This window comes from Paralichthys olivaceus, chromosome 7, assembly GCF_024713975.1.
Source record: "Paralichthys olivaceus isolate ysfri-2021 chromosome 7, ASM2471397v2, whole genome shotgun sequence".
Lineage (NCBI taxonomy): Eukaryota > Metazoa > Chordata > Actinopteri > Pleuronectiformes > Paralichthyidae > Paralichthys > Paralichthys olivaceus.
In genome coordinates, this window is record NC_091099.1 from 15,075,289 (window position 1) to 15,103,280 (window position 27,992).

At 40.2% G+C, this 27,992-nt stretch overlaps 3 protein-coding genes across 5 annotated transcripts; 1 reads left to right on the forward strand and 2 right to left on the reverse strand.

The window, feature by feature from the left end:
• Nucleotides 1-27: 27 nt before the first annotated feature.
• fads2 (fatty acid desaturase 2) lies at nt 28-6,986 on the reverse strand. 2 transcript variants are annotated; one of them, XM_020078079.2, is made up of 13 exons: nt 6,848-6,986; nt 6,114-6,385; nt 5,364-5,474; nt 5,070-5,267; nt 4,861-4,962; nt 4,658-4,783; nt 4,483-4,543; nt 4,326-4,402; nt 2,660-2,757; nt 2,160-2,256; nt 1,987-2,066; nt 693-818; nt 28-462 (listed from the first exon to the last, which is right to left on the reverse strand). In XM_020078079.2, the coding sequence occupies exons 2-13, from the start codon at nt 6,315-6,317 to the stop codon at nt 411-413; spliced, it is 1,332 nt and encodes a 443-aa protein (XP_019933638.2). In that variant the 5' UTR covers nt 6,318-6,385; nt 6,848-6,986; the 3' UTR covers nt 28-410. The 2 variants fall into 2 exon arrangements, with proteins under 2 accessions (XP_019933638.2, XP_069384623.1); XM_069528522.1 differs by lacking the exons at nt 28-462; nt 693-818 and adding an exon at nt 1,636-1,681.
• A 4,902-nt stretch (nt 6,987-11,888) lies between these two features.
• Nucleotides 11,889-14,081, forward strand: LOC109624293 (leucine-rich repeat-containing protein 10B). Its single transcript, XM_020078846.2, has one exon. The coding sequence runs from the start codon at nt 12,595-12,597 to the stop codon at nt 13,783-13,785; it is 1,191 nt and encodes a 396-aa protein (XP_019934405.2). The 5' UTR covers nt 11,889-12,594; the 3' UTR covers nt 13,786-14,081.
• Nucleotides 14,082-15,715: 1,634 nt separating this feature from the next.
• saxo4 (stabilizer of axonemal microtubules 4) lies at nt 15,716-21,433 on the reverse strand. 2 transcript variants are annotated; one of them, XM_020078571.2, is made up of 12 exons: nt 21,354-21,433; nt 20,978-21,176; nt 20,774-20,897; nt 19,065-19,230; nt 18,906-18,951; nt 18,412-18,512; nt 18,007-18,072; nt 17,819-17,905; nt 17,672-17,737; nt 17,490-17,581; nt 16,592-16,696; nt 15,716-16,515 (listed from the first exon to the last, which is right to left on the reverse strand). In XM_020078571.2, the coding sequence occupies exons 2-12, from the start codon at nt 21,102-21,104 to the stop codon at nt 16,497-16,499; spliced, it is 999 nt and encodes a 332-aa protein (XP_019934130.1). In that variant the 5' UTR covers nt 21,105-21,176; nt 21,354-21,433; the 3' UTR covers nt 15,716-16,496. The 2 variants fall into 2 exon arrangements, with proteins under 2 accessions (XP_019934130.1, XP_069384487.1); XM_069528386.1 differs by lacking the exons at nt 20,774-20,897; nt 20,978-21,176; nt 21,354-21,433 and adding an exon at nt 19,350-19,986 and having other exon boundaries at nt 15,723-16,515.
• Nucleotides 21,434-27,992: the final 6,559 nt, after the last annotated feature.

Genomic DNA, 27,992 nt, shown 5'->3' on the forward strand with positions numbered 1-27,992 from the left:
TGGACATAATGGTGGCGGAGGCGGGGAGACGATAAACACAGTTTCTTTATTGTTGTATCAGAAGATAAGAAAAGAGTTGCAGCTGAAGAATTGTCAACAGTATCACATTATAGATAAAAGAAGAAAAAAACATCTGTATACATAACCCACAACCAGCTTCCATTATTGTATTTTAAACAGCACGAAACTGTTGCTGAATGATAGTGTAACAGTGAGATGAAAAGTATGAACATTATATAAATCCTGCACAGAATGTGAAATGTGAAACCAAGACTTAACTGTTACACCAATGGAAAGAAAACATTCCCACACTTCACTGGATCATAAAACCAAACAGATACAATCAATTCATGATGCAGAAAAGGAGAAAACTGTATTCCTTTTCGGTGCAGTGTGGAGAACAGCATTTCTCATTTATGGAGATATGCATCGAGCCAGAGGTCTCCTGAGTTTTTCAGTGACCTACAAAAATATGAGAAAACATCGGTTAATAAAAAGTCACGGATCAGGCAGTTGGCTCATCACTCTTCCATGTTCCACAGTAAATCTAGGAGCGTTGAAGGAATATTTATTTGGTGGAACAATTGATCATAAGATTTACGCATAGTTTTGCTACATTCTGCGACAAAGTATGTATCTCTCTGTTAGGAGCCTTGTCAGACTGAAGACACTTGTAACTCCCTTGGACATACCTGAAGACATCCCCGAGGCCTTGACACATAGTTTTCACCTGGTAAGGAATCCCATACTTCACACAGAGGGCACGGACCCGCTCAGCTACCAGGTGGTAGTTGTGGCGTGGCATCGTGGGAAACAGACTTCAGAGACAAAAGAAACAGAATGTGACTATGTTGTATCCCACTTTGTTTGAACGCACTTCACTATAATGAAGGTTGTTACACTAGTACAGATGTCAAAGTACAAGGTCATCAGAATTCTTGTTTGGTCTTTTGTATTGAAGCATGCATGCAGAGGAAGGCAATAGCTGAAATATCAGTTCTGTATCACAAAGACGTACAAATACAGTAAAAGTGAACTTCAGAAGGCTTTTCACAAAGAGTGAACATTTACATTACAACAAGTCACCCTTGAATGAAATACAGTGATCCAAAAGACAATGATCACGTTTTCAGGGACTTTAATTAGCTTTAAATGTTCAGTGTGTAGAACTTTGCATCATCTAGTGGTGAAGTTGCATGTTGGAGCTGAATTCACCTCACCCTATACAATGTTTGCACTGAGGAAAGCAATTAAATGATTTCATGCATATTTTCTGCACTAGTTCAAGTTCAAAGTTTTCTTCAGTGGGTTTCACTACGAAAGTGTTTTGTGGACTCAAACACCTGACATCCATCGGCATAGTGGTGAGTAGATGAGTGAATTTTCATTTTTGTGTGAACTATCCCTTTAAGCAGCAGGAGCTTCCAGAGATGTTTAATAGGACCTTCATGCTTTAGTGCAGGGGTCACCAAACTGAAACTGAGAGCTACTTCATGGGTACTGAGTCATACGAAGGGCTACCAGTTTGATACACTCTTCTGAAATAACAAATTTGCTCAGTTTGCCTTTAGTTATATATTATTATTAATGATAAATGATACTCATCTATATGAAGACATTGATCATGTTAATGATTTCTCACATTAATTATCAACAATGACTTAACAAGGTGGGAAACAGATAATATCAATATTCAACACATTTGACAGTATAAAAAATAAATAATTAAATTTAATTAGAAACGCATATCAAATTTTAGACGCAGCTCACTGGTGAGTTGTGTTATTTTTAGAACAGGCCTGCGGGCGACTCATTTGGTCCTCGGGGGCTACCTGGTGCCCGCGGGCACCGTGTTGGTGACCCCTGCTTTAGTGTTACTGTAGAATGGTTTCTAATCTAATGTTAGTGAGCACAGTAAAGCTGACAATGCACTTTAGAAGATCTGTGTTTTTAATAAAGACATCACTTCTCAGCGATTTGACTCACTGATGCTCGATCTGAAAGTTGAGGTGTCCTGTGGACCAGTCGTTGAAGGCGGACTGCTCAATATTGCAGGTGGCTTGTAGCTGAGGAAGAATAGCAGGTGAAGGTGAAATGCAGATGAGACAAAACAGTACAAATTTCACAGCAGTTAGAGGAGTCATAAATAAACCAGATACCTGCATTGTTAACCAGTCCTGGTGCCTCTCATGGTCGATGTCCATGGGCAGATGATTCATCTGAGTCACCCACACAAACCAGTGACTCTCCAGACACCTTAATCATTTACAATAATCCAGTCACTGAATGATCTGTTACAGCATGTGTTTAAGACATGATGTAAAACTGTCTATCACCTCATATATATATTTAAATAGGGTGTGTGTGTGGTTCCGTGTAAAGAAAAGATAATTATGTTAGATTTTGAAAGGCATACAGTATATTTTAAGTATATGGAATGTGTTGAGACTAGTGTTTCCTGTTGTTTTATTGTAACTGATATTTATAGGGTAACACTTCCAATCACATTTTGGTAACTCAAGGCTTATTTAACAAACAGTGTGTAAGCATTGGAGACAAAAGTTTAAATTGAGGAATTCACTCTTTCACTAATCACGTTAAAAACATCACAGACAGTGGTTCTCAAAAGTTTCAAGTTGTATCCTTCCAGATCTTTTACCTGACAAAGCTGATGAGCGCCATTGAGCCAAACAGGCCGTACAGGGGAATGTAACAGCAGAAGTAGCGTAGATAGTACGACATGCACCAAACCAGATCCTTCACAGGACAAGCATGTTAATATGATTTATATAAAATCATTTACATTAAATCATGACAACTTAACTCTTTCCTTACACATGTCATTTTCCATCTGCAGTGTTTTAGTGAAGTATTCAACAATTTAATTATTTTCAACATTGTTTAAAAACCCTACATTTAGCCCCTTAAATACACTGTAAAAAATGGATGTAGCTTCTACAGTGACATTTTACAAGAACTTATTGTTCTGTTGTTTTAGAAAGTTTAAATGTATATCACAATGCATCATGGATATAAATGATAATTATAGCCATAAAAATGACAGTAAAAAATTGTTAAAGTCCAGATGACGCACTAGGTGGTTTTCAGCAAAGTTCACTGAATCTGTTGAATCTTACTGAGAATACTAAAAATGATAATTTTGTGTGTTTTGGGCTATGTTTGTCTTTTCAAGGTGCAGTTGTTGGAAAACTCTGTGTTTCGTTGGCATCAACCCAGCCAGTGGCCCCATGGCCGCATAGTTGCTCAGCCAATAGAAGTGGGAAGATGCACAACATGATACTACAAAGTCCACTCATTGGGTAGAACATTGGTTTATTTGGGCGCCTGATAATTATCCTGTGCCATTTTCAGACAGGACCTGTGGGTAAAGTCCAGAGAATTTGGCCCTGACTTTTCCTGCAGTTTGCCATTCACACATGCACAATTTAGCGGGAGGTTCTCTGCACAACAGCAACAAATCCTTCACATTATTCAGACGAAAGGTTGAGCCGGCTGAGGCAGGAAGTGACGTATTAACTCCACTGTGGTGATCACATAGTCATGTTTACAGCACCTCGACACCGGCGTCAGCTCTTATCACCAGACATCTTCGTCTGTGTCTTCTATGTGTGTCACCGCTTTTTGTTTGCATCTGTTGCCTGATTGTAGGTTGGGCCTGTGATATGCTAAACACAATGTTTTGTTTTATACTGTTTTTTGCTTTTGATTCATTGATTTGATAATTTTTTGTATCTTATCTAGCACAACCTGCAGTTTTTTTATTTTAATTAATTTTAATCTGATTTATCATTTCAGATTTTTCATTAGCATTAACCTAAGCAGTGGCAGCAAGACTGAATAATTGGTCAGCCAAAGAAGTGGGGGCGTTGCAGAAGAAGAACAACTCAGGGAGTTCTCATGTTTGTCTTTACTCTGGGGGTTGAATTTTGGATCGGCAGCAGTAATTAACAGCATGCCTGACTTCATTCATGACACTTCACAACAAAATGTAAAAAACTAAAACAAACTGTAACTTGTACTAGTTATTGACAGCTAATTACTGGAAACTCCAGCTGCTATAGTTGACCTCTGTAATTTGATTAGAACACATACAGATAATGTTAGGGGACAATTAATTGTTGGTTTTGTTTAAAAACAATAAATTGCTGTAATATATATAAACACTTGTGTAAATACTGTCCTGTAATACAAGCTATTTTACAAAGTATAACTTTTTCCAAGTACTTACTGTAAATTCTACAGTCATTTTTTACAGTGTATATGGATGTAAATATTGCTATACTACTCCAAAGACAGGATCTTACCACCCAGTCATGGCGGGAGAGCATGGTGCGAATTTGCTGAATGTGGAAATAAACCGGAATGAGCAGTGGCGGTCCCACTAAATGAGAAACAGATAATCATTCCTGTAAATCGTTCATGGTTTCGTTCATTTTAAATGACTCGAATGAAAAAACGTACCAAGAAAGAAGTACTGGTGTTGGTGATGATAGGGCATACGTTTGATCTTTTTTATACCGTACTGTAACAGAGGAACACACAGTTAACACACAGGTAACCAGCAGATTAAATACTGGACCATTACTGGATTCAAACAACTGATACAAGACAAAAGAAACGTCATCGTGCTACTAACCTCCACCGGTTGAGTGGCACCAATTACAAAGAAGTTCAACATGTTGACATCAGGGTCTTTTCTGAAGATGTTGGGTTTTGCGTGATGCTGGAAATGTCGATGATTCCACCAGTTGGCAGAAAATCCCTAAGAGAACAAACTTTTAATATCTTTGTTAAAACAAAATTACAAAACGGACAATATGATGAAGAACATCAATCAACCTTTAAATGGCCGATGACAAACTTGTGCAACAAGTGATTCCAGCTGGACTTCTTGAAGACAGACAGGTGTCCACAGTCATGCTGCAGCCAGCCAGCCTGTGACTACATGAAAAGAAGACAAGCGTTTATAAGGTTCTTTTGCTGCAGAGGTGGACGTCATTGGGAACATTTAGACCGAGAGATGATAATGATGATGATGTTCCAGTCACCTGAGCAACTGCCATCATGACTGCACAGAGACACGTCAATATCCAGTTAGTTCCCCAGTGCCATATCATGAGCCAGGCGAGGGATTCCAGCAGCATGATGTGACCCAGCTGGAGGCAGAAGAACAAGGGCTGGGCTCGAAACAGACCCTCGCTCTCTGCCTGAACACGTAAAGTGCGGAAATCCTGTATGAGTGCTGCCTGAAAAAAAAAAAGAAAAAAGAAGTACGTTTGTAAAAGTTTCTGAATTAAGTAGAACAATCTGAGTTCAGACTGCAGCCAATGGATGGGGCTCACATTTTTGTTGTGGTCCTGGCTGGGCTCTGTTGCAGCCAGTTCTCCAATCAGCAGGGGCTTCAGAAACTTTTGCACAAACTTAAGATCGGGATGAAAAGCAATGAATGCCTCCTGGAAAAGATGAAAGATGGAGAGAATCCTGTGTGTCATGCAGTGAATGAGAAGCGGCATTTCACTACTGACGTTTATGAGCACCACAACCTCAAAAATATAGAATAACCCCTATTATCTTTTATCACAAATAACACACTCATTGTAGCTTTCTCATGTTATTCCTTTTTGAAGCTCGAGTGATGAAACTTCCAAACTACCTCACCTCTCATTTAAAACTGGTCTCTACAGCACATGATCCAGTAACTACAGCAACTTAGATATCCCCAAACGTTTGCACGTAAAGAGAAAAAAGTCTAACATTCCCCTTGGTGATATTTAATGTATTTTATATTATCACAACTTTTTCACAACTCTTGTTATTGTTTTTATTCAAATAATCTCTATGGCTGTGGATCAATCAGGGCAAACTGTGGACCACAGAAGCTACTCATCCCCAGCCTGGGCGAGGGTGTGTGATGTAAAAAGACCTGAAACACCCGATCATCCATGTTACATCACTGATGATCGAGAGATACCGTTACATCACTTTTTCATGTTCATGTATTTATTTGCTGATTGTGAAAAAGAAAAAGGAATTGAAAATCTCAATGAGTCTGACCAAAGATTAAAAATGTTTTAAGAAAATAACCAGCATACCGTGGCGTCCTGTCCAGCGTAGTGGCTGATGACACGAAACCCTCCTGGATGTCTTTTGGCCCACTGTGTGGTGTTGTAAACTTTTCGATCTATGACCAGCCACAGGTCGTTCCTGCTGCTGTGGCTCTGCACCTCCTCCCAGGTGTAGAGACGTCCAGCTCTCCCTGGCTCCCCTGGCTCCTTCAGCTGGCCTCCACCACCCATCTCCACTGCTGCTGTCTCAGCTGATCCAACTGCACACTGAGGGGCCACTGAGCCTCGCAATCTGACACCTGGATGTAAAGACAGGTCTGTTTAACACACCCCTGGTTTTGGACCTGTTGCTCTTTGCTTTGATCCTGATTGAGAAACGGGTTAGGCAAGATAGAGAGCAGTGCAACATCAACACTAATAATTCATGATGAAATCCGACAACCAGGAGGCTCGTGGTGTGGCACAGAATCACGTGTCTGCATCGACATGAAACATTAACACACATGTCAAGAACACATCTCTGAATTAAAATATGTATTTAGGCTTTGATCTGCGTCGTCAGGGGGCGCGTGTTTTTCTAATAGCGCATATATGTAGAAGCAATTCATCATAACATGTGGACAACAGACAGAAATGAGAGCACAGACGGTCTGTGGAAGAGCGTGTGTCGCCTGTGCACTGAATGGTCGCGGATAACGGGTGGCAGGCTGTGTGGGCACCACAGGCCCACTACACCAACATGACACATATTTCACACTCACACTCCCCAGGTTGTGGCTACTCTCCCCGGCTCTCTGTCACGTCCGCAGCCCGGATAACTTTATTTCCTCCAGATCCGTTCAGCTCCATTTTGGATAACGAGCAGCCCGCAAACCATCCTCTGCCTCCACTGACGTGCTGAGAGACACATTTTCTCTTTCAGTGTAAATTCCAGACGGATCATTCGAGCGTCTCTGGTCCAATCGGCGCTCAGAACATCCTGGACACACGCGCTCATGTGCGCTGGGCTGGATGAGCTGCTGCTGGTTCACTGAGACCGAGCTGAGGGGGGAGACGGTGGTCGTGTCTGACATGAACCCCCTTTACAGTTAGATACAACAAATACACTCATGTCAGACACTACTGAGCAACATCACTACAATATATAACACAATCCAACACCCAATCAGAGAGGATCTTTTCATTTGATCTTTGTGTAGAGCGTTCAAAGGAGGAGCTAACATTCACCCCTATGAGACGAATATACGTGTGTATATTTTTAAGTGCAATTGTAACTGGAGCACATTTTTTAAAGAAATATCCATTCTTAAAAATATTTATATACATATATACTCTAAAGTGTATATAAGATATATATACTGAATATAGTATGTGTTTTTTATATATAGATTAGCATCGTACTAGCCTCTCTCTCTATTTGTGTATGTATATACACTATGTGTATAAATATATATATATATATATACACACACTGTAGTTACATAACAATGCAATATATGATATCAATATGCTGACATTATATATTGTATTGTTATATATATATATATACAAAACAATTTATTTTATAACAAATATGACAATCTACAATTTTTAATGATCATAAGTAATTTAAAATGTGCATTCATTTGCAATGGTCATAAATACATCTAATACATGCAGTGAAATAGAACTTAAGAGATCATTGTTTCATTAAAATTGATCATTGTTTTTTAAAATGTTTTTAAAAATAAACCTGTTAACTTATCACATTTGTTTGCAAAGATATCAGAGGACATTTAGGCTAAAACCATGGTGTAAATGATGCCATTTCGGGTCAAATTTGAATGTTGGGGTTTACCATTTACTTCAGTTGTTTGGATTAAATTGGATTTGGCTGCAACACTGTTTACCCCTGAAACTCCAAAAATGTTTTGGAAACACTTCACCCACCCCTCCATCAGCAGCATAGTGGTGTGTAGATAATGAATTTTCATTTTTGGTTGAACTATGCCTTCTAGAATAATTGTTGTATTTACTTATATTTTTCAAGTTGAAGTAAGATCAACATGTCAGATTTGATGGTAAAGTGATAATGGCATCTTGTTCAATGTGCAAACGAGGCAACCAGGCAAAACAATTATATACTAATATACATAATATATTCTGTAAATTGACTTCAGTAGGTTTTTTGCACATGCAACATGCATAGTTTGTACAAAAAGATCAAATCAGCTAAATATATTTCAGTAGACTTCATGGTCCAATTTTAGCATATTTAATATTAAATAATGAGTTTAAGTGAGAGTGAGTACCAGGTATAGCAAATGTTTGAGCATCAGAACAGTCAGCATCTTCATACAATGTTACTTGAATCTATAGCACTAAATATTAATGTTATAACTAACACAGACCAATCATATGCCATGCCATTGTGTTCCAGTTGGTGCTATCTTAAAATTGGACGATTCATAAACATTATCTTATGAAAATGGTATTTTGTAGTTCCTAATTCCACCAGCATGTGGTGCAGACCTGTTAGTTTTATCAGAGATCTTTTCTGTTCTTCTTACAGCCGGAGAATAAAACATCTCCACAATCTTGTTTTGCCTCTGCATTCATCCAAAAATGCAACAGAATAATATAATCAAAAAAGTGATGTGATATTATAAATAATTTGCTTGTTGTATGTGGTGATAAATGATCATTACAGTCAACTGCAACACGTGCAGACCTCCAAACAACTAGTAACAAAGTCTATCTTTAAACAAAATGCACATATATTAGCACATTTATAAAAAAATCTGTCAGCAAATTGCTATACTACAAATTGGGTATATATTCTGATCAAAAGTGATTATGTTGCTGGTGTGAGTACACATGTTCCCACCCAAAAACTACACTGACATTATTGTCTACAATGATCTTTTTCATGAGAATGAGACATGTAAAACACAAGATGCCAACCTTTCTTATTGTGTGGGATAATTTGGGCTTTCACCACAAAAATGTTACCAGAAAACGGCTTGCTGTCCACCGGAGGATAATAATAGTTGTCCTTCCACTATATTATCTGTTCCTCCAGTTGAGGTATTTGTTTCTGCTCTTTGTTTCTGGAAGGTGTGCCTCTGCTTGAATGCTGTTTATGAAAACATGGTTGGATGGTTGTGGCTTAAGATTTAATTGCCCTTTGCATCATGTGGGAAAACGTGATGCTAGACTGACAGGATCCACAGGATATCCAGTGAGGTGTTGATTCTTTAGTTTAGCCATAGTTTTTTTTTGTGTAAAGCACTTTGCATGCTTGTTTAAAAAAGTGCAATACAAATAAAGTAATTTTTATCATTAGAACTCTGGCTTAACTATGCGCAAATAAAGAAACATTTTCACGGTCCGCTGCAATACTGACATAACAAGTCAAATAAGTTTGTTTTTATATGTCCCCACTTCTTCCCACTATCCACAAATGAAGCCAAAATCTACGGCATACAAACACAAGCATCTTGTACATTTGGAGCCAGAGTCTGCACAGTAGAGGTCAGGGGATGGAGTCACATGCTTGACCAATTGTGACGTTTCACCTCGCATCAAATAACTACTTCAGACAGAATTTACTGGAAAAATGAACACAACAAACATCAACAACCACCTAAAATGTCAGAAACCATCTTGAGAAAAATGTATTTGTCTTGAACTTTGACCTTTAAGTTTTGTGTCCCATCAATTAACTTGGAGGAGGCAGGGATCTATGATATCTGGATTATGCAGTGCTCTCTCTGCAGTAAACATATTCCTACTCCTCAGCAGTCTCCTCAAGTCACCCCGAGGACTTTGTCTGTCTGTCTGTCTGTCTGTCTGGCTGTCTGATGCTCATTGTGTCATTTCAGGGTCGTTTCATTGCGATGCAGAAATGTGCAAATCAGCTGTTTTGCTCCTCAGCATATCAGACAGGATTATCCTCAAGCAGTGAGTGGCCTGTCTCTCCATTTGTCCGCCTCCTCTGCCACACTTCATCAGTCTGACACACAAGCGCTGCACATCTGACCCCAGAAGCTTTTCCAGGCTTTGTCCAGTATCACATCCAACAAAACACACTGTCAATCAGAAAACCTGCCTTCTATCAAGTGTTTAATAAAGCCCTCGAGTACAGTGCTGAAGTAGAAAATAGTAGTAATACCAGTTTTATAGTGTTGACATGTTAGTAAAGCAGTAAATTTAAAAGAGACATTTTAATAGAGACATTTTGCTGCTGCTACTTTACAGTGAGGAAAGAAGTATAGTTTGCTTAAGTAAACACACTAATCAGAATTTTAAAATATTGCATTACAAGTAAAGGCCCTCCTTTCAAACTTTTATAAAAGAAAAACTACAGAGGTATTATCAGCAAAGTAGATCCACAAAAGTACACATTGTATATTATATGGTTATTGTGTTATTTAATATCATTGTTTTGCATTATTTTTGGATGACTATTATTGATGCATTTCTGTGTGAGTAGTATTTTAAGAGCATATTTTTGATTCTTTTATATACAGTTTAAGAGCATATCTATGTACCATTTTGTGTTGTATTTATCCATCTGTCTGTCTAAGCTATGCAAGAAAGGATACCATGTTAAATAGTGTCCAACATACCTAACAAACATACTGCAGTAAATCATTTAAAATCAATATTGACTAGGTTATTTTAAAAAGTATAAAATTCCACAACAAGACTAGATAAGTCATGAAACATCTGTGTATATGACAAAATAAAGCATCAATAATGTTAAACCAAAGTCGTCTGGTTCTTGTGTCAGGTAAGAACACTGTGAGTGCTGGCAGCCGTTTACATGTTATTTTTGTGTCTGTTCTGTGTCAGAGCAGTAAAGTTACATGAAGGCTGTCGTCAAAGCTTTTTAATTTGTCTATAAAAACCTGCTGAAGCTAATGTCACTAGCTGCAGTGTTTGATACAAACCAGTGCTGGACGACCATCTTTGGAAGTCTAGGAGTTTTTAACAGTCTACATGTGTCATTGTATGATTATATATTTACAGCAGTGGTAGAATAATGCGGATTCCTTAACTAACATAAAGTATAAGCAACAATACCTCAGTGTAAAAATTTGCGAGGTGTATAGTTTTGATGTTAGCTGGTCAAAATAAATAACAGTACAAGGATGGGAGCAAAACAATAAAAAAATAAAATAAAATACTTTCTTCAAGTATATGCAATTTACATAGCCTATAATGAAATATGTGTGCATATTGAGAGTATTGTGGCAATTTTTCTTTCTGTGTTGCATTTCTATATTCAAACAAATGGGACTCTAGTCTTCAAGTTTGTTGTCAAGACTGCCAATATCCCATCCTATAGATTATATATGCCATATCCTATAACCTTATATCCTAACTAATGTATAACCTGTTTGCTATATAATCAAGTTACATTTGTTATTGGGAAACCTTCCATTGTATTTAGAGTTCAATCTAATATATAGTGCATCATAAATCAGTTGCAATGTTTTATATTCAAATATATATAGATATTCAGTATATATAAAAAGGTTCAATCTGCAAAGTGTGTTATGTTCAACAAAGTTCTCTAAATAAAAAGCAACTTCAACAAAAGATAACTTCTAAAACACACACTCACATACACACACACACACACACACACACACACACACACACACACACACACACACACACACACACTCGCACACACACGCACATGCACGTAACTGACCATGTGATGTGAATGCCCCCTGCTCCTGTTACAGAGGAGGAGGGGAGCCTGCGATCAGTTGGTTGTAAACCTTCACACTGATGGAGGGAAGCAGCCAACATCCGCAGCAGAGTCACTTTTCTCTTTGTGTAGCACGGATTATAAACTTTTGCACCGGGACACCTCTGCCTAGCAGGGGGAGCAGCTGCATTAAGTCTGGGACAGACTTCAATCATCTACGTCTTTCTGCCGCCAGCCAGGTCACTGAGCTGGGGGGTGGTGGGGGTTGTGGGTTGGGGGGAGTGAAGTGACTCTCTGTAAAGTGGCACTTTTTCTCTTGCTCTGATGGAGAGAGCGGATCAGGTGAGCAGGTGACCTCAGACTTGCACCTTATCTCTGTCTGAAAAGCCTGGAGGTGAAGAGGAGAGGAGAAGGTGAGGACTGCAAGATTCAATTTCTACTCAAAATTAAGCTGTACTTTGTTGACCTCAACTACCAGCATTACTACTATTATTATTATTATTACTACTACTATTACTACTATTATTACTACTATTACTACTACCATTACTATTACTCTAGACTTGGTTAGATATTTTCTATGATGCTGCACTAGATGGAGTGACGAAGGGAAACCTGAAAAACTGCTGTGCTGTGACTGCACAAGGGTTAATCGGCCTGGACCGTGATGTCGTCTGCTGCCGATGGGTTCAACAACAAAACAGCAGCAGCTCCAAGGCGGAGGGTTAACTTGTCACAGACATTACGTCATCATATGACTCTGCCCTGACTCACATTGCAGTCAGGGTCCTGCAGGTCACAAGCATGGGTAACTCCTCCAGGAAGGAGGAGGGAGGAGAAGAAGAAGAGGAAGGGGGCAAGGATGGCGAGGAGACAGAAGTCACAGAGGAGACGAAAGAGGAAGAGGTGGAGGTCGAGGAAGAGCTTCCACTGGGGGTGGAGGAGATGTTTGAGAGCGGTGACCCCGTGCTAGACTTGAGCTACCGTAAATTCAAGCGACTGCCGTCACGTGTGTGTGGATTGATGCACCTGGAGAAGCTGTATGCTTGCGGAAACAGCCTGCGCACTCTGCCGGCCGGCACCTCCCAGCTGCAGGGTCTGCGGATACTTGCCCTCGACTTCAACAAGATGGAGGACATTCCTGCACCAGTCTTCCAACTCACTAAACTCACTCGCCTCTACCTTGGCAGCAACCGACTGATGACCCTCCCGCCTGAGCTGAAGAACCTGCAGAGTCTGCGCTGCCTGTGGGTGGAGAGCAACTACTTCCAGACATTTCCACGGGAGCTCTATGACCTACCCCACCTCAAATCCCTTCAGATTGGGGACAACCGGCTGAAGACGTTGCCTCCTGACCTGTGGCGTATGGAGGCTTTGAGGGGATTATGGCTCTATGGGAACCGCTTTGATACCTTTCCCAGAGTCCTGCTGCGCATGGAGAACCTGGAGATCTTGGACCTCGACCGCAATAAGATATCAGAGTTTCCCAGCCTTAAGCGTCTCAAATCCCTACGCCTGTTCTCCTACGACCACAACCCGGTCAAGGAACCTCCAAAAGTGGGCGAGGAGGTGCTGGTAGTTGGGGAAGGGGCGGCAGAGTTCTTGGAGGCACGTGAAGCCAGGAACGAGAGGCTACGAAAGGCCGCAGAGGAAGAGGCAGAGGAGTTAGCTCTGGCAAGTGAGGAGCCGGTGATTCATGGCATCCTGAAGAACAGCAGCTCAAAACAAGCCACAACTGAAGCTGCTGTGACCGTAGAGGATGCAGATGTTCAAGAGGGAGAGCCGATGGTTGAGGAGGAGGAGTTGGAGAAGGGGGAATCGGAGCTGGCGTTTATTGAGTATGATGGAGCCGAGCTTGAATATGACGAAGAGGGTGTTGAATACGAGACGGAGGAGTTTATATGTGAAGGAGAGGGGTTTGAGTATGAGGGAGAGGAGCTGGAGTACGACAGGGTTCACATGGACTATGAGTATGAGGAAGAGGAGACGAGATGAAGGAGCATTAACAAGGTGGATGACAGAAAATCCAAACATCAAAGTTTTTAGGGTAATTGTGGGACTTTCTTAGCCGTGCTGCTAATTTCTAATCCATAATGTGAAAATAAAGTTGGGCATTGTGATACTGCACAGTGAGAGCAGCTGTGACATCTCAATCTGCTGCAAATGATCAAATCAGAGCAGGACTCAGATGAAGTGAATGTGTTTGTTTCCAGTGTGTATGTGAGGGTTGTTTTCTGAGTGTACACAGGAGACCAGGTCTTCCATTATTAAATATTGATGTCTTTGATGAAGTCAGTGTCAATAATTTACGGGGAAATATTTAAGAATTCACCAGTAAAAGCACCAGTATTAGCGCCACTTTAAGGAAAAAAATATAACTACCAGATATTTTGAGAATAAAATCATAATATAATGAGAATAAGGCGTACATTTACGAGAATAAAGTTTGTAGGCTTCGTCATGTTAGAGGGGGAATATCAGAAGATCGGCCTGTGTTAAAATGAGGAAGGTGGAGTATGTTATGCTAAGTTTAGATGTTACACAAATAACAGAAATACTTGTTGCTCATCAGCACCACATTATCACACTATAAGTAACAGGACTTTTAAAATACTGTTCAAAAAACTGTGTCCATTCTGAAGAGAGAACAACACAGACTTGGAGGAAGTTGCCTCACTTGTGGAGGAGGAAATGTTTTGTCATAGTCGACTGTACAATGCTGCTTACAACTGTTATTCATAGGGATTTCTTTGTTAAAAATGTTGGATCCAGAGAGTAGCTGTTCTGTTTATTCTTGTAATATTAGGATTTTTTACCTCGTTAAACTAGGACGTTATTCACATAATCTCATGAATTTTTCCTCATTAGATCCGAGTTTATAATTATTCTTGTAATATTATAACATTATTCTAGAAATCTTTTTTTTCTTCCCATGGCCCTAATACTCTGTCGTACCATTTACTTGACTGACACACTGTAGTGTTTCCACTCATCATGGTCAGTGTCTGTTTTATGTGCTTGCCAGTGCACCTCAGCTTTACCCGCTGCTATTTTTATAACCAAGTCCTTGCGCGCATGTAAATGTGAGTATTGGATTTACATTTTCAAACTATTTATGACATGCTAAACACAAACCCCCCTCAAACTCTGTCAGTGTTGTGTAAGCAGTCCTGTGAGTGTCAGTGCCAAGAAAGAGAGGGAGACCAGCGAAGATTATTACAGCGATGAATAGCTGGGGTGTCTCACCATAAAAGGTAAGTGCATAGGGAGTCTCCAAGCATGAAAAGCATGAACAAAAAGATGTATTATTCACATTTAAAAGACTGAAGCCCTCTGCAGGGCAGAGGCCCAGGGGGGTCATGACCTTTGTATACTCCTTTTTGTCGATGACTACACCTTTTTTACCTCCATCTCTAAAATGAAGCAGGTCTGCCCCTTGTTCTCCTCTCATCTCTGCGCTCATTATTCATGTCGTATGTAATCTAATCCTCCTCCCTCCACATATCCTTTCTCACATCTCATTGAAAGAGTGAAATATTTATCCCCATGCTAAAATATTGATGCTTGTTCTCGTGTGGCAGCATGTTGGCCTGTGGCAGGGAAACAGTTGCAGAGCAGAATCATACTCATCATTGCTTCACTGAAATAAAAAAAACTCAAACCGACACGCAACATTGTCCCTTTTGCACACTGTATTTATCACATATACAGTTTTGTGTCATATCTAGGGCTGCTACTGTCAATTATTTTAAAATATAAACTGATTGTTTGGCCATAGATGAATGAAAATTAACATTATATCAGCAAAGTGATTGGGAGTAAACCTCTGGGGAAAATACATTTTATGATAAGTTGACCACTTAGCATTCAAAATGGAGGACGGATCAAAAAGATAGGAAGATTATAGGCAAACTAGACCTCTGTCAAGGCCCAACAGTCCCCTTATGAAATCAACTTTTGAAGTCACTGCATCCAGATTCTTATTCGGATTCACAGCAAATTAGATAAACTCATAGATATTTATCCAGTAAACATGCCCAAAAATTGTTTTTCATCAAGATCCATGAATTATTTTCTGAGATATTAATGAAATGTTGACACAGAAATCTTGTTTTATTTGACTTGTGTTATTACTGTAAAGCCACTGTAGATTGTGTACCGCAGTATGTGTACTGTATGGAGTTCTGTATGGAGCTGTAGTGTATGAACTCAGTCCTCCTCCTCCTCCTCCTCCTCCTCAGTCCAGGCTCTCATTCCAAAGCTGTGGGTGGCAAACAGTCTGACACAGCACAGACTTTCATGGGAATCAGTGGCATACTCAGTCTGAGTGTAATTATTTTGCTCATTGGTTTACACTCCTCTCATTCTCTGTAGGTCAGTGAGAGGGAGGCAGTCAAAGACAATGCATCGTCCCCTTCACTCCCTCTCTACTTCACACAACTGTCTGACTGTCAAACAAAAAGGACTAAACAAAGAAAAGAAAATTAGACAGGTTTTTATTAGTTTTTGACAGGACTTTTGTAAAACACCACAGATGTGGGAGTGATTAAGGTTATCAGGGTTTAATCATAAAGAAATAATATTGAAACTGATCTTCCACAAAAGAAATTACACAGATTTTATTCATCTGCAAACAAACCACAACCCTAACAAGAAAATAGAATTTATTTTTGTGATTGGTAGCCATGAAGGTAACATCTCAGGTTTTAGCCTCTAAAGATGAATCTGTGAAATAAAAAGAAGTCATGTTAATCAAAGGAAACAGGGGCATGTTGGTTCTTCACATGTTCATCGTGTGCACCTGTCCATGTCCCGACGACTGTAGCTGTTGTCCATGTTTGCTCTGATGATTCCTGCAGCAGAGGGGCCTGATCTCAGCTTTTCTACATCAGCGTCATGACAGAACCTGGAACACAACAAGGTTTTAAACTTGTGTGTATTCAATGATATTTATCACAGTACAACATAGTTAGTCTCAGCTGAAAGTCAGTGGTGGAATGTCATTAAAACATTAACTCAATAATGTACACTGAGGTATTTGTGTTTCAATGTTATATTGACCTCTGCTGTTTTTATTTTCATTTTATTCCAGTATATTAATTTAACACATTACACATACATTTTAAATGCAAAACAATTTTAGAATAGTTGATCCACTATGGTAGATTAAAATAACAAATGTGTATGAATAATGATTAACATATTTATACTAATAAACCTTATATAGCTGCGTTCTATGACAATAGTTACATTATTTTATATTAATGCATCTTACTACTTCTACTTCTACTCCTGTTGTACAACTACTACTATACTACTACTTTAATGATAATAATAATATAAAAACAATTGATATTGTAAAATCAATAATAATACTTGTGCATTTTATTTCCTCCACTGAGGAGGATTTGTTTTCACTGCTGTTTGTCTGTCTTTTTGCCGGTTTATATAAAAATCACCAAACCGATTTAAGTGAAACTTTGTGAAATAGTGGCGCTATAGGCCAAGGAAGAACCCACCAACTGTAGAGCGGTTCCATATAAACATTCAGGAGTTCTTTTTTCACTTTCTTTAACATGGCGAGATACACTCTCTGAGCGCCCTTCTAGTTTACTTATACAACATTTTCAATTCAACTTCTAATAGAGGTTTCTCCAAACACTTGTTTCATCACTGCTGAAAGTACCAAATGCACTCACTTGCTCCTATAATGTGTAGTGAAGTGTGAACGATCAAAAGGTGCATTAGGGAAAACCTGGTTGCTTGAATTTAGAAGAGACCCAGTGGGCTCCTGAAAAACACAACACACACAAGAGAGTAAAAAACAACAGCTCTAAACACAGAGGTAACAGGAAGCGACAATAAAATGAAAATGTTCAACCTTTTTTCCAATGCGCTTCACAGTTAGTCCATTACTGTCACTCTGGGGCTGTGGGGGAGGTGAAGTCTAGAAGAGCAAAGGGAAGTCAAAGTGATAAAATCTAAATCTGCCACCGCTGGCAACATGGGAGGGGGGGTCAATACTCACTGGACAGGCCAAGGGGGCGCTAGCACCTCGAGTGAATCCTGTTTCTCGACAAGAACGGCTACAGAGGCCTGGAATCGGCTCAGCCCCCTCAAACAGAAGCACAGGAAGAGCTTGTCAAACATCACACATAACAGAACTACAACTTCATTTTTTGCTTTTGTCTATTTAAGTGAGTTCTGTGCATCAACCTGCAGAAATGACGGGAGTAAGAAGTCGTGTTTCATCACTGAGCCGCGGGTCTGCTGAGGTTCAGCCTGAACATGAAGTTTACAAAGACAAAAACATTTGAAGTAGAGGAAAGTCAGCAAGATCACTCATCTCAATAAACATTTCTAAGTGCAGTACAAAGGCAGGGAAGTGTATATGACTTTAAATGAACAGCCCTGTACTCAAGGTACATATCATCCAATGCAATGGAGAAGTTACGTGTTCATAAAATCATTCTCGGAAAATGATGGAGCTCCATTGCTCTGTGGAATTAAAAATTACTAGGTTTTACTTGTTAGTAAAGTCAAATAATTGTTATAAAGTTTTCATATTTATTTTTGACAGCATGAAGATATAAATGTAGAACCATCATTAGAGAAACTCACCCTGCTGCTGTTTTTCTCCTGAAAGGTGATTAGCTGAAGGTTGGTTCCCTCAGTGAAACCAGTCTCTCCTTTGGGACCTATAGTCACAGGCTTCTGGGAAACTGGAGGAAGAATAAACTCAACTTATCAAGTCGATATTTATTTTATTGTGTCACAGCAGCCTATGATATATTTTCAAAAATCTATTTAAAACCTTTGCCAAGGAGGTTATGTTTTCACTCCTGTCAGAGGGTTTTGTTGTTTATGAACAAGATTACACAAAAAACAGCAGAACGGATTTTCATGAAACTTGGTTAAAGGATGGGACACGACCCAGCTTGGCTGATCCACACATTTCTGACATTTTCATTGATTTCTTAGAGAATAATTAATGGATCTTGATATATCAAGTTATCAAGTTTCAAGATCCAAACAAAAATCCTGATTCGTGAATTTAAATGTGGTTTCATTAACCTCAAATCTCAGATGAACTTTTCATTCAAACTTTATTTTACCTGTTCGTGTGAGACAATGAGGCACAAACCATCTTTGGTATTCTGTCTGAAGAAACATAATTCATGAAGACAAATAATTAGAAATGTAGCGTTTGGTTATTCATGATATCTGTGAAACGTTCCAACCCCTCCTGAGTGTATTTACATAGATGGATTTACCTTCTCCTCTTCACCAGTCTCTGGCTGCAGGTGAGTCCTCAGCTGATGGAAACCGCTGTCTCTGGGCTTGTTAATGAGGTTTGGCAAAGGCCCTGAACAATCAGCGCGGATGTGAGGCTTGTAATGAAGTTTAGTTTGAGTCAGGAAGTTGTTAGATAACAGGAGCCTGTGGACAAAACAACACAGCCGAGTCTGAAGTAACACTTGGATGTAATCAGGCTATTTGCTGAGAATGAACGAACCAACCAATCATGCACCACCTTTCCACATCTTATTTATATTCACCTCTGCTGAACTGGAGCGGAGGGGTTTTTAATCATTTCTGTCTGATAAGGCCGCTTCATAATTTAAAATCCTTTGGACTGTCCTGTAGCACATTTTTGTGTTAGACAAGTTATTTGTATATTTCTTATTCTTACTATCTTTATGGAGTCGCATTATGGTGCATTATTTGTGCGCTTGATATAGGCCAGAGGTTCTCATGTTTTCTTATCCAAGGACCCTCTATAAGTGAATGTTGTTTTGTGATCTGCTACACATCGTCTATTGCTTTTCTGTCCGTCCTGGGAGAGGCATCCCTCACTTGCTCTCTCTAAGGTGTCTGTGTTTTATTCCCAGTTAAAAGGGTTTTGACAGTTCTTCATCACTCTCGTCGAGGGTTAAGAACAGAAGATGTTGCACCTTGTCAAACCCTATGAGGCAAACTGTGATTTGTGAATGTGGGCTTTACAAATAAGATTTGATTGATTGATTGAGATCAGATATACTCTGAGCATCCCATCATTTATGTCCCGTAGAATAATTTGACATAGTCTGTATTTTTTTACATTCAGAGTTAACTGCCTTGCAAGCTTTGCTGTTTTTCACACTTCCACAAAATTCTTGGATTTTCTTAGATATTAGACATGTATTGAAAACATGTTCACCATGTCATCACAGAATACCCACATATCATGATCATTTTAATCGATGTGTTAGGAAACTTTTCACAGACCCTCTGACAGTGTGCCACTGTCAAGGTGAGGTGTGCAGGTGGACCCAAAATGTAGAAGCAAGGTAAACAAAAGGTTTCCTTTAATCATGCCAAAGGTATTTACATGAACAAAACAGAAAAAGGCTGGAAACTAGAAAAGACTGCAACAAGCTGAAGTGAATGAACAAGGTGACAGGATGATAAGATCAACTAACAAAACATGAGGTAGAGGGAAACACAATGGCAAGCACAGCAAAAGACAACAAACTGACCAAGACGAAGGGAAGCACTGAGACTTATATACACAAGGATGATTGAACACAGGTGAAACACATGAGAAGGGGCAGACAATCACAGGGGCGGGAAAAATGGGAGAAAGACAGGAAGTTAAGCCAGAAATACACAAGGATCATAATTTCAAAATAAAACAGGAAGCGGAGAACTCAGGGGCAAACAACTGAGACAAACCTAAACACAAGGACACATAGGTAAAAGTCAATAAACCAAAGGGTCCATAAAACAGAACCAGCCTTTCATGCTCAAAAGTTCAGAGCGACAGTGGCAGAATCATGACAGCCACTGAGCCCCAGGGAATCCGTGAACCCCCATTTATGAACCACTGATTTCAACATTACTAGATTAAGATATCTGTGGTTATTTAATATATAAATCCAGCTGCTGTTTAACTGAACCGTCTGTAGTAGAGGTGTTGGGAACCACTCACAGTGACACTTACCCAAACTGAGGGTTGTCAGTGTGGTCCAGACTGGGCCTGTAATATATCGCTGGCCTCTGGTTTGCTGTGAAGCCCGTCTCACTGGGATGTCTGAGGTAAGATATTAAACTCACCCTGGCTGGATCTAAGACAAACATACAAATATTGACCATTAGAACCCAAACCATTGAGAGTTACATGTCAAGTAACCTCCCCCCACCTCACCGTGCTCCCTTTCACCATATGATGCCCTGTAAGAAGTATTATAGACTTTGGGTGCATCCCTTGTCAGTTGCCCCCCTGTGCCTCTTGTTCCAGCAGTTGGCATGACTGTGCTCCTCGGCTCAGCCATCTGCGACGTCTGTAACAGAATCCTCCACCCACAACGCTGATGTTTGATAGAACCCCTCAGGGCATGTGGTTGCTGTGGAAGCACAAATAAAAGACAAGCTGTAACTGCCTTGTTTTCAAGTTTGACTGAATCCAACCCAACTCAGAGTTCTGTTAAAAGTGATGACGGCATCTGTAGGAAACAATGCAACAATTACTCCATTAGCAACAGTGCCACTGTATTTGTGTTTACAGCAGATATAAACTATACCTCAGAAAGAGAAGAGGTAACCTGTTGTGCAAGAACTCTTGGGACGTTCTTGCACCGTGAGGCTCTTTGTTCACCTCTCCGTCTGGTGGTGGTTTTAGGTAAACAGGTTTCCGTTGCTAGGTGATGTGGTGTTAGAGCAGCCTATTACAGCTGAAGTGAGTCTGAAGTGAAAGCTTAAATGCGCACAGTTTACATCACATCAGTTTTTGGTCTGGGCTTTATTTCTTTAACACCTGTCCTATACAAATCATGTCTTTATTATTATTATTTTATGTTGCAGTGTGGAAAAAGGTTCCATTTTACAGTCAGCAGCTCATTCAACTTTCAGCAGTTTATCTGCAGTAACACCATTACACTGGAAAACTAAGCAAACTACATATGAGCAAAATGTCTAGACCAAGGTGTTGAATATCTTTTAATTTGTCTTTCAACAGTCCTGCAAGATGAGCTGAAATAGTCCAAATGGTTTTATTTTTGGTTGTCAAACAACACACCTAGATAACAGTGGAGTTGGAGATTGCACCACTGTTGCACTACTAGACTCATTATTATATATATGTGTAAATACAATTAATTTATATTGTCTGAGAGTGAAAGATCATTTCTGTAAAGTCTATTTTTATGTAATTTCTTTATTTTTGTGTGTTTGTTTGTTTGTAAGCATGATCATACAAAAACTACAGGATGGATTACCATTAAACTTGGTTTAAGGATCTGAGTAAGTGAAAAACCCATTACATTTAGGATTACACATACTGTATATGTATTTGTGCAAATAGCAGCCGCAGAGGAATGATATGGTGAACAGTGTTGCAACAGGTAAAAGTTGTTGTTGTGTGTGTGAAGTGTGTGTTAGTGTTTGCTAGTGGTGAGGAGCTGTGTGTATTCATGATCCTGATGGCTCTGTGGGTAGAAGCTGTTTGCCAGTCTTGTTCTGAAATATCTGTAGCATCTGATGGCAGGAATGTGATATATCTGAAATGTGGTGCAGATAAATGTGAAGTGACTGTTGGGCCTTGGCGGAAGTATTCACTTTTTTTAGTGGAATTCTGGTCTTGTCTGTTTTGGCGGTAGAGCGTTGTGTTTACAGTACAGGTTGCAAACCTGTTTTGTGATTTTTTTAATTTAAAATTAACCTGACGTTTTTTTCAATTCGCCCACCTGGAGATCACTTAGTTGCCAGGCTCCAGCTTTGAAAGTCACTCCATGCATCCACTGGATGGCAGTGTGATGCCACAGTGGCTCCAGCCCAGAAAAGATATGATGTTATGTAAAAATGATGGATGGCTTGAAATTTGCATGGCATCTTGATAACAGCGTCGATTCGAAACAGGGAGTTATCACCCACCTCTGATAGCAGGAGAAAATGTCCGTACACCATCTATACAACATTAACACCTGCGTCCCAGTTAAATCCAGCGGACGCTCACCTCCTGGTGCATTTATGCCAGCAGGAAAAAACTGTGTAAACTGGACATCAGGGTTATTTTTCCACAGACATAGATATAGATGCATATTCTTAATTTCACCTTTTTTTTGCACAAAACAAACCAGTGTGATTTCTATCTAATGGATGTAATACATCTCTTAAGATCCCACATGGTTCAAATATAGTTTAACATTTCAGGTGGGACTCTGAATGACAATTTAAAATCCCACTCCTTAACCTTTGAATCATTAAATTTGACAATAACAATCACATCAATCAACCAATCAATCAATCAAATTTTATTTGTATAGCTCATATTCACAAATCACAATTTGTCTCATAGGTCTTAACAAGGTGTGGCATCCTCTGTCCTTAATCCTTCAACGAGAGTCAGAGAGAACTACCTATTAACAGGAGGAAAAGTATATAGAAACCTTAGTGAGCCCAGGACAGACAGAAGTGCAATAGATGCCTCATAAACAAAACAACAGTATTTACAACATTGATTAGAAGAAACAGTTTGTGAAACATCGTCTCCACACATATTCTTCAATTCACACTCCTTCCCAATCCTCCTCTTTTCGTCTCATTTCCTTGGACTCACACCACTTCTTCACCTCTGTCACATCCCTTCTTGCTCCCTTTCTTTCCTCCATCTGTCCAACACTGGCAGTCGGTGGAGCCTATCCTTACCAAGCTGTTGCTTGTGTTGCTTGTTCCCCAGTCTTTCTCTCCTGACATGCTGTGGTGCCAAGTCTGGAAACTGTTCATTATCTTCTCTAAAAAATAACTACAGGGAAACGCCTGCATCATTGAAACTGACAGTCTCATTTCCTGCGTCTTTCTCCTGAGCACAATGTGCACATTATTGGCATTTCTAATTATAAATTGACAGGGATCCATGCAGCAGGAATAAAGTGTGCAGGCGCAGAGTTCCCTTCCAGTCAAAGATTACAGTAGATTTCACTTATTGAGGCTGAGAGTCAGAGAGGAGGAAGCCATCAGTGGAAGCACCTGCTGCTCTCTGTTTGAAATGAAAACCTGCAGACACTCAGCTCTCCTCTGATTGTTCATCTCCGCAGTACAGTTGTTTTGCATCTGCATGATTCACATGTAACACAGCAAACCAGAATCTTAGAAATGACACCAATACTAAAAATACAGGGGGAAAGTGAGATAACTCTTACAGAGGGAGCTTAAAGAATGAGGAAAAAAAGGTGGGTGCGGGGTTTCTATAAATAGATGGAGGTGATGCAAGCGAGGGTCTCCCGTTGAGTTGATGTGCTTGGCTTGCCTGCAGCCGTCTGTTGTAGTTCAGGGAGGGATGAAACCTCAGCCCCATGTCTGCAGGAGCTCGGCTGCCTGAATGCTTGCCTGTGTTTATCTGCCCAACTCTGCTCCTGATGTTCTGCAGAGAATCTCCTCGGTTTCTCTGTCGATTCAATAGCGTGTTTCCATGTCTGCCACAGAACAGCCTGGAATTAATATTTAGAGAGACACAAAGAGACAGCTCAGGCACTAAGACCCCTCTTTTTTGTGTCGGGCCTCGGAGGTGCTCTCTCCGCTTCACTGCTTCACTGTTCTCAGGCTTATCTCCTCGCTGCCTCTTCTTTGACTTCTGTACTTAATAGGGAAATCTTGCACAGAGGGTTTGGAGTAAATTGCATTGTCATCTTTTCCATTTAAAGTTTGAGTCAGCTTTGGTGCGTGTCATGCTAAGGAGGTAGACAGTGGTGAGCCGAGGGGGATTCAGGCGTGAAATAAAGACATTTTAAATCAAGACACAATTGTTTTCTGCCATGTAGAAGACAGGCTATTTTGTAATTTGATGAGATGGAGATTGCACTCTTTACTATCGGGTAGATGTTGCCAGAAATACCTCTTGTTTATGTAATTTCATGTGTTATGGATTGAACCTACAACACACAGCTAACCTCAGAGTAACTGTGGTGTCAGAAATGAGACACTGCATGAACAATGCAGGAGCTAATTAAGCAACATGAGAAAATCTGTCACCATCCTTGAAAATGGGATGAAAGATTCTTCCGAGTGAAGCATGTAGCTGTGTGATGTGGAGCTCAGAGTGGAGGCTTTCTAGTTTACACATTTTTAATTGCTCTCAAAGTCAAAAACAAGCTTCACAAATTGTGTCTATCAGCAAATGGATGCTACACATTGAATCCAAATGGCATCATTACAGGTTCTAATCACTTATATTACTGTTTAATTTCATTGTAATTACATTTGAAAACACCAGGGTACAAGTAGAGCTACATCCTACAGCTACAGCTATGTAGGGTTCTCGAAAAAGTTTAATCTGCAGGTAGTTTCCATGCATTTTTGGGGCCCTATTGACAGTCTATTGAAATTGTAATGCTACAACCGATCCCTCCAGTTTAACGATGACAGTGTGAAGGCCCTTTCCTGTTTGGGCCCCTCTCAGCTCAGGGCCCCAGGCAATTGTCTGCTTTGCCTACTCTATTGTAACACCCCTGCTCATAATGACTGAGCTAATTTGCTGATGTTTAGCAAAATGAATGTTTACTGAGTTATTAATCTTTGTTTACAGCCAATTAGCACTAATTAGCAGTGGTGTAGGTTATTATAGTGATTGACCATGAAACAAAGTAGGTAAAGGTTTGATCTGATGATGGTGCAACATGAAAGGTGAAATCATCCAAGTACATAGAGTTTATCCTCTTGTGACCTAGAAGATCAGTCGCAAATGTCATCGCAACTCATCCCGTAGTTGTCGAGATATTTCATTCCAACCTTATAGTGGGTGTTAACTCGGAGGGTCACAAACATTTTTAGGATTCACCCACTGGGGACCATGACAACCTAGTGAGTTAAACCTCGAACATGAAAATTGACTCAAACAATAGGTCAATTATCAACACTGTAAATCTTCTGTCAGCCAATTAATGACTTAATCAAGTAATTGATTTAGCTACAGCAGCATGTTGGTTATTTGTCTTTGGTATGTTAAATATGTTAAACCTCATACCATACAGGTATGATGTTTAATTATTTACATATTTTGCTCCACTGTCAGATACACTGTTGAAGAAACCTCAGAAAACACAATTAGACAGACAAATGAATCTCTGCACACAGGTGTAGTAAAAATTATTTTTTAATATGGAACAAAATCAGAGCTCAGCTCCATGGCTCCGTCCACCCAACACACTCTGTAACACTGATGGGTGGAGGAGAACGAGAAAATCAACCAGTAAGATCACAGTCCGCTCGGCCAAAAAACAGGAGAGGCTAAAAAAACATGGAACGCAAAACTAAAGTGCTACTGGGTTTGACCTCGAGACGCCCTCCCACCCTTCCCTCCTGACCCAGAATGTGACCCACAGCGCCGCACCTCTCTGCCACCTCCCAGGGCTCTCCCACCTCCTCACCTACCTCACCTTTCTCTTCTCCCTGGGAGGCCAGTGGCTCCATAAACCAGTGGGTGACCCAGGCGCCTCTCAGAGCTAGGTGTAGTCAGGGCGGAGGTGGGTTTGGAGGAGCGAAGGGGTGCGTGTGAGGGTCTTAATACTGAGTGTGCAGCCAAGTTTCAGGATTTGCGGTTCTCAGAGGGACGTGAGCAAAGACAAGACTCCTTGATTATTATCATGGCTTCTGTGGAAACGCCTGTGGTTCAGTACTTCTGCTGTTTTGCTCTCAGCCAACGTGAAGTCTAATCATCTCAAAAACGCTTCACGCTTGAGATTCAGATGGAATGTTTGAAGTTTTGGAGGAAATCTGAGGAGGGAGGAGGAGGAGGACGTCTGCAGAGGACACCCAGTAAGAACCCATTACTATCCTAATACAAGGACATCAACAGAAGTACTACACAGATATATACAGAGCAACCAAGCAACACATCGGAATACTGAGTAATAAATCTGGTGTGGGAAAGGGAAGGTAATAATAGTCCACTGCAAATGCTCTATCCCACTACTTTTTTTGTGTAGTTGGTCCGATCTTTAAGGCTTTTCTCATGCTACAAACAGGGCAGCAGTGAAGCCACCACAACATAGATTTGAGTCACAACTCTGTGCTTGACTTCTGAGTATGGCTGCTTTGTGTTTCTGTGAGCTGAGCCGGCAGCTGCCCGTCTCCTCAGAGTCCGTGCAGACAAACAAGGAAAGCGTGAAAGTGTGACCAGGGGTGAGTTGCATGGATCCCTTCTCCTTTTTTGTGCAAAATCGTTCTCTGGTCCACAGAGTCCTGCAGATAAACACAGTGGTAATGTGGTGGGTGATGGATGAGAGCTGCTAATGGGCAAATAATCACTGATAAATGAGGAAGCATGGATTACTGGGAAATTAGACTGGTGGTGTTCACATTGCCAACTGAATGTAAGTAAATGAACAATTGAGCGGAGGAAGTGGAAATCTATACTTGGTGGAGGATTAAAATGAAGCATTGTGATGAAGAAGCAGAGTATATGTGTGGTGGGGGAGACAAGAGAGAGAGAGAGAGAGAGAGAGAGAGAGAGAGAGAGAGAGAGAGAGAGAGAGAGAGAGAGAGAGGGCATCTGCCAGCTTCAGCAAACACAGTCATCTTGCACCTTAGCACGCACTGCGTCACATGACTAACTACATCAGAGCGAGGGAGGAGCGAGGGAGGGAGGAGGCACTGCACAGAGAGCACTAGCACTACTATGGACGGACGCACACCTAGAACACACACACGCACACGCACACGCTACTGCACAGGGTCCCAGTCTGCGTTCCACTGCACTCTCCTGGCTGCCAGAACCTCGCTGTGTCTTGTCAAGAAAAAACAACAAACCAACCGATCAACAAAGAAACGGACGGAAAGAAGAACAACACACACTTTGGATCCCACTGGCCAGAATAAAAAAATAAATTAAAATAAAAAAATGAACCATAAACGAAACCTAGAATATAAAAAGAGCCAGTGGCACCAGGTTTTACAGAAAGCATTTTCTCAATAACTGGCTTTTGAACAGCTCTACGCTTTTTCTTTTAGTCTACCAAGTATATACTATTAACCTTACCAGGCAGCTAAAATCTATACAGTACTGTCATTTTTTCATATATTTATAGATATTTATACACTATACAAAGTTGGCAAAAATACATAAATAAATACATTAAATTAGATTGTACACATCACAATTGTGTGTTTTTGAGTTAGAGCACTCTTTGTTGAAGAGGTGGGCCCCATGGCAAGCCGAGAAAGCAGGT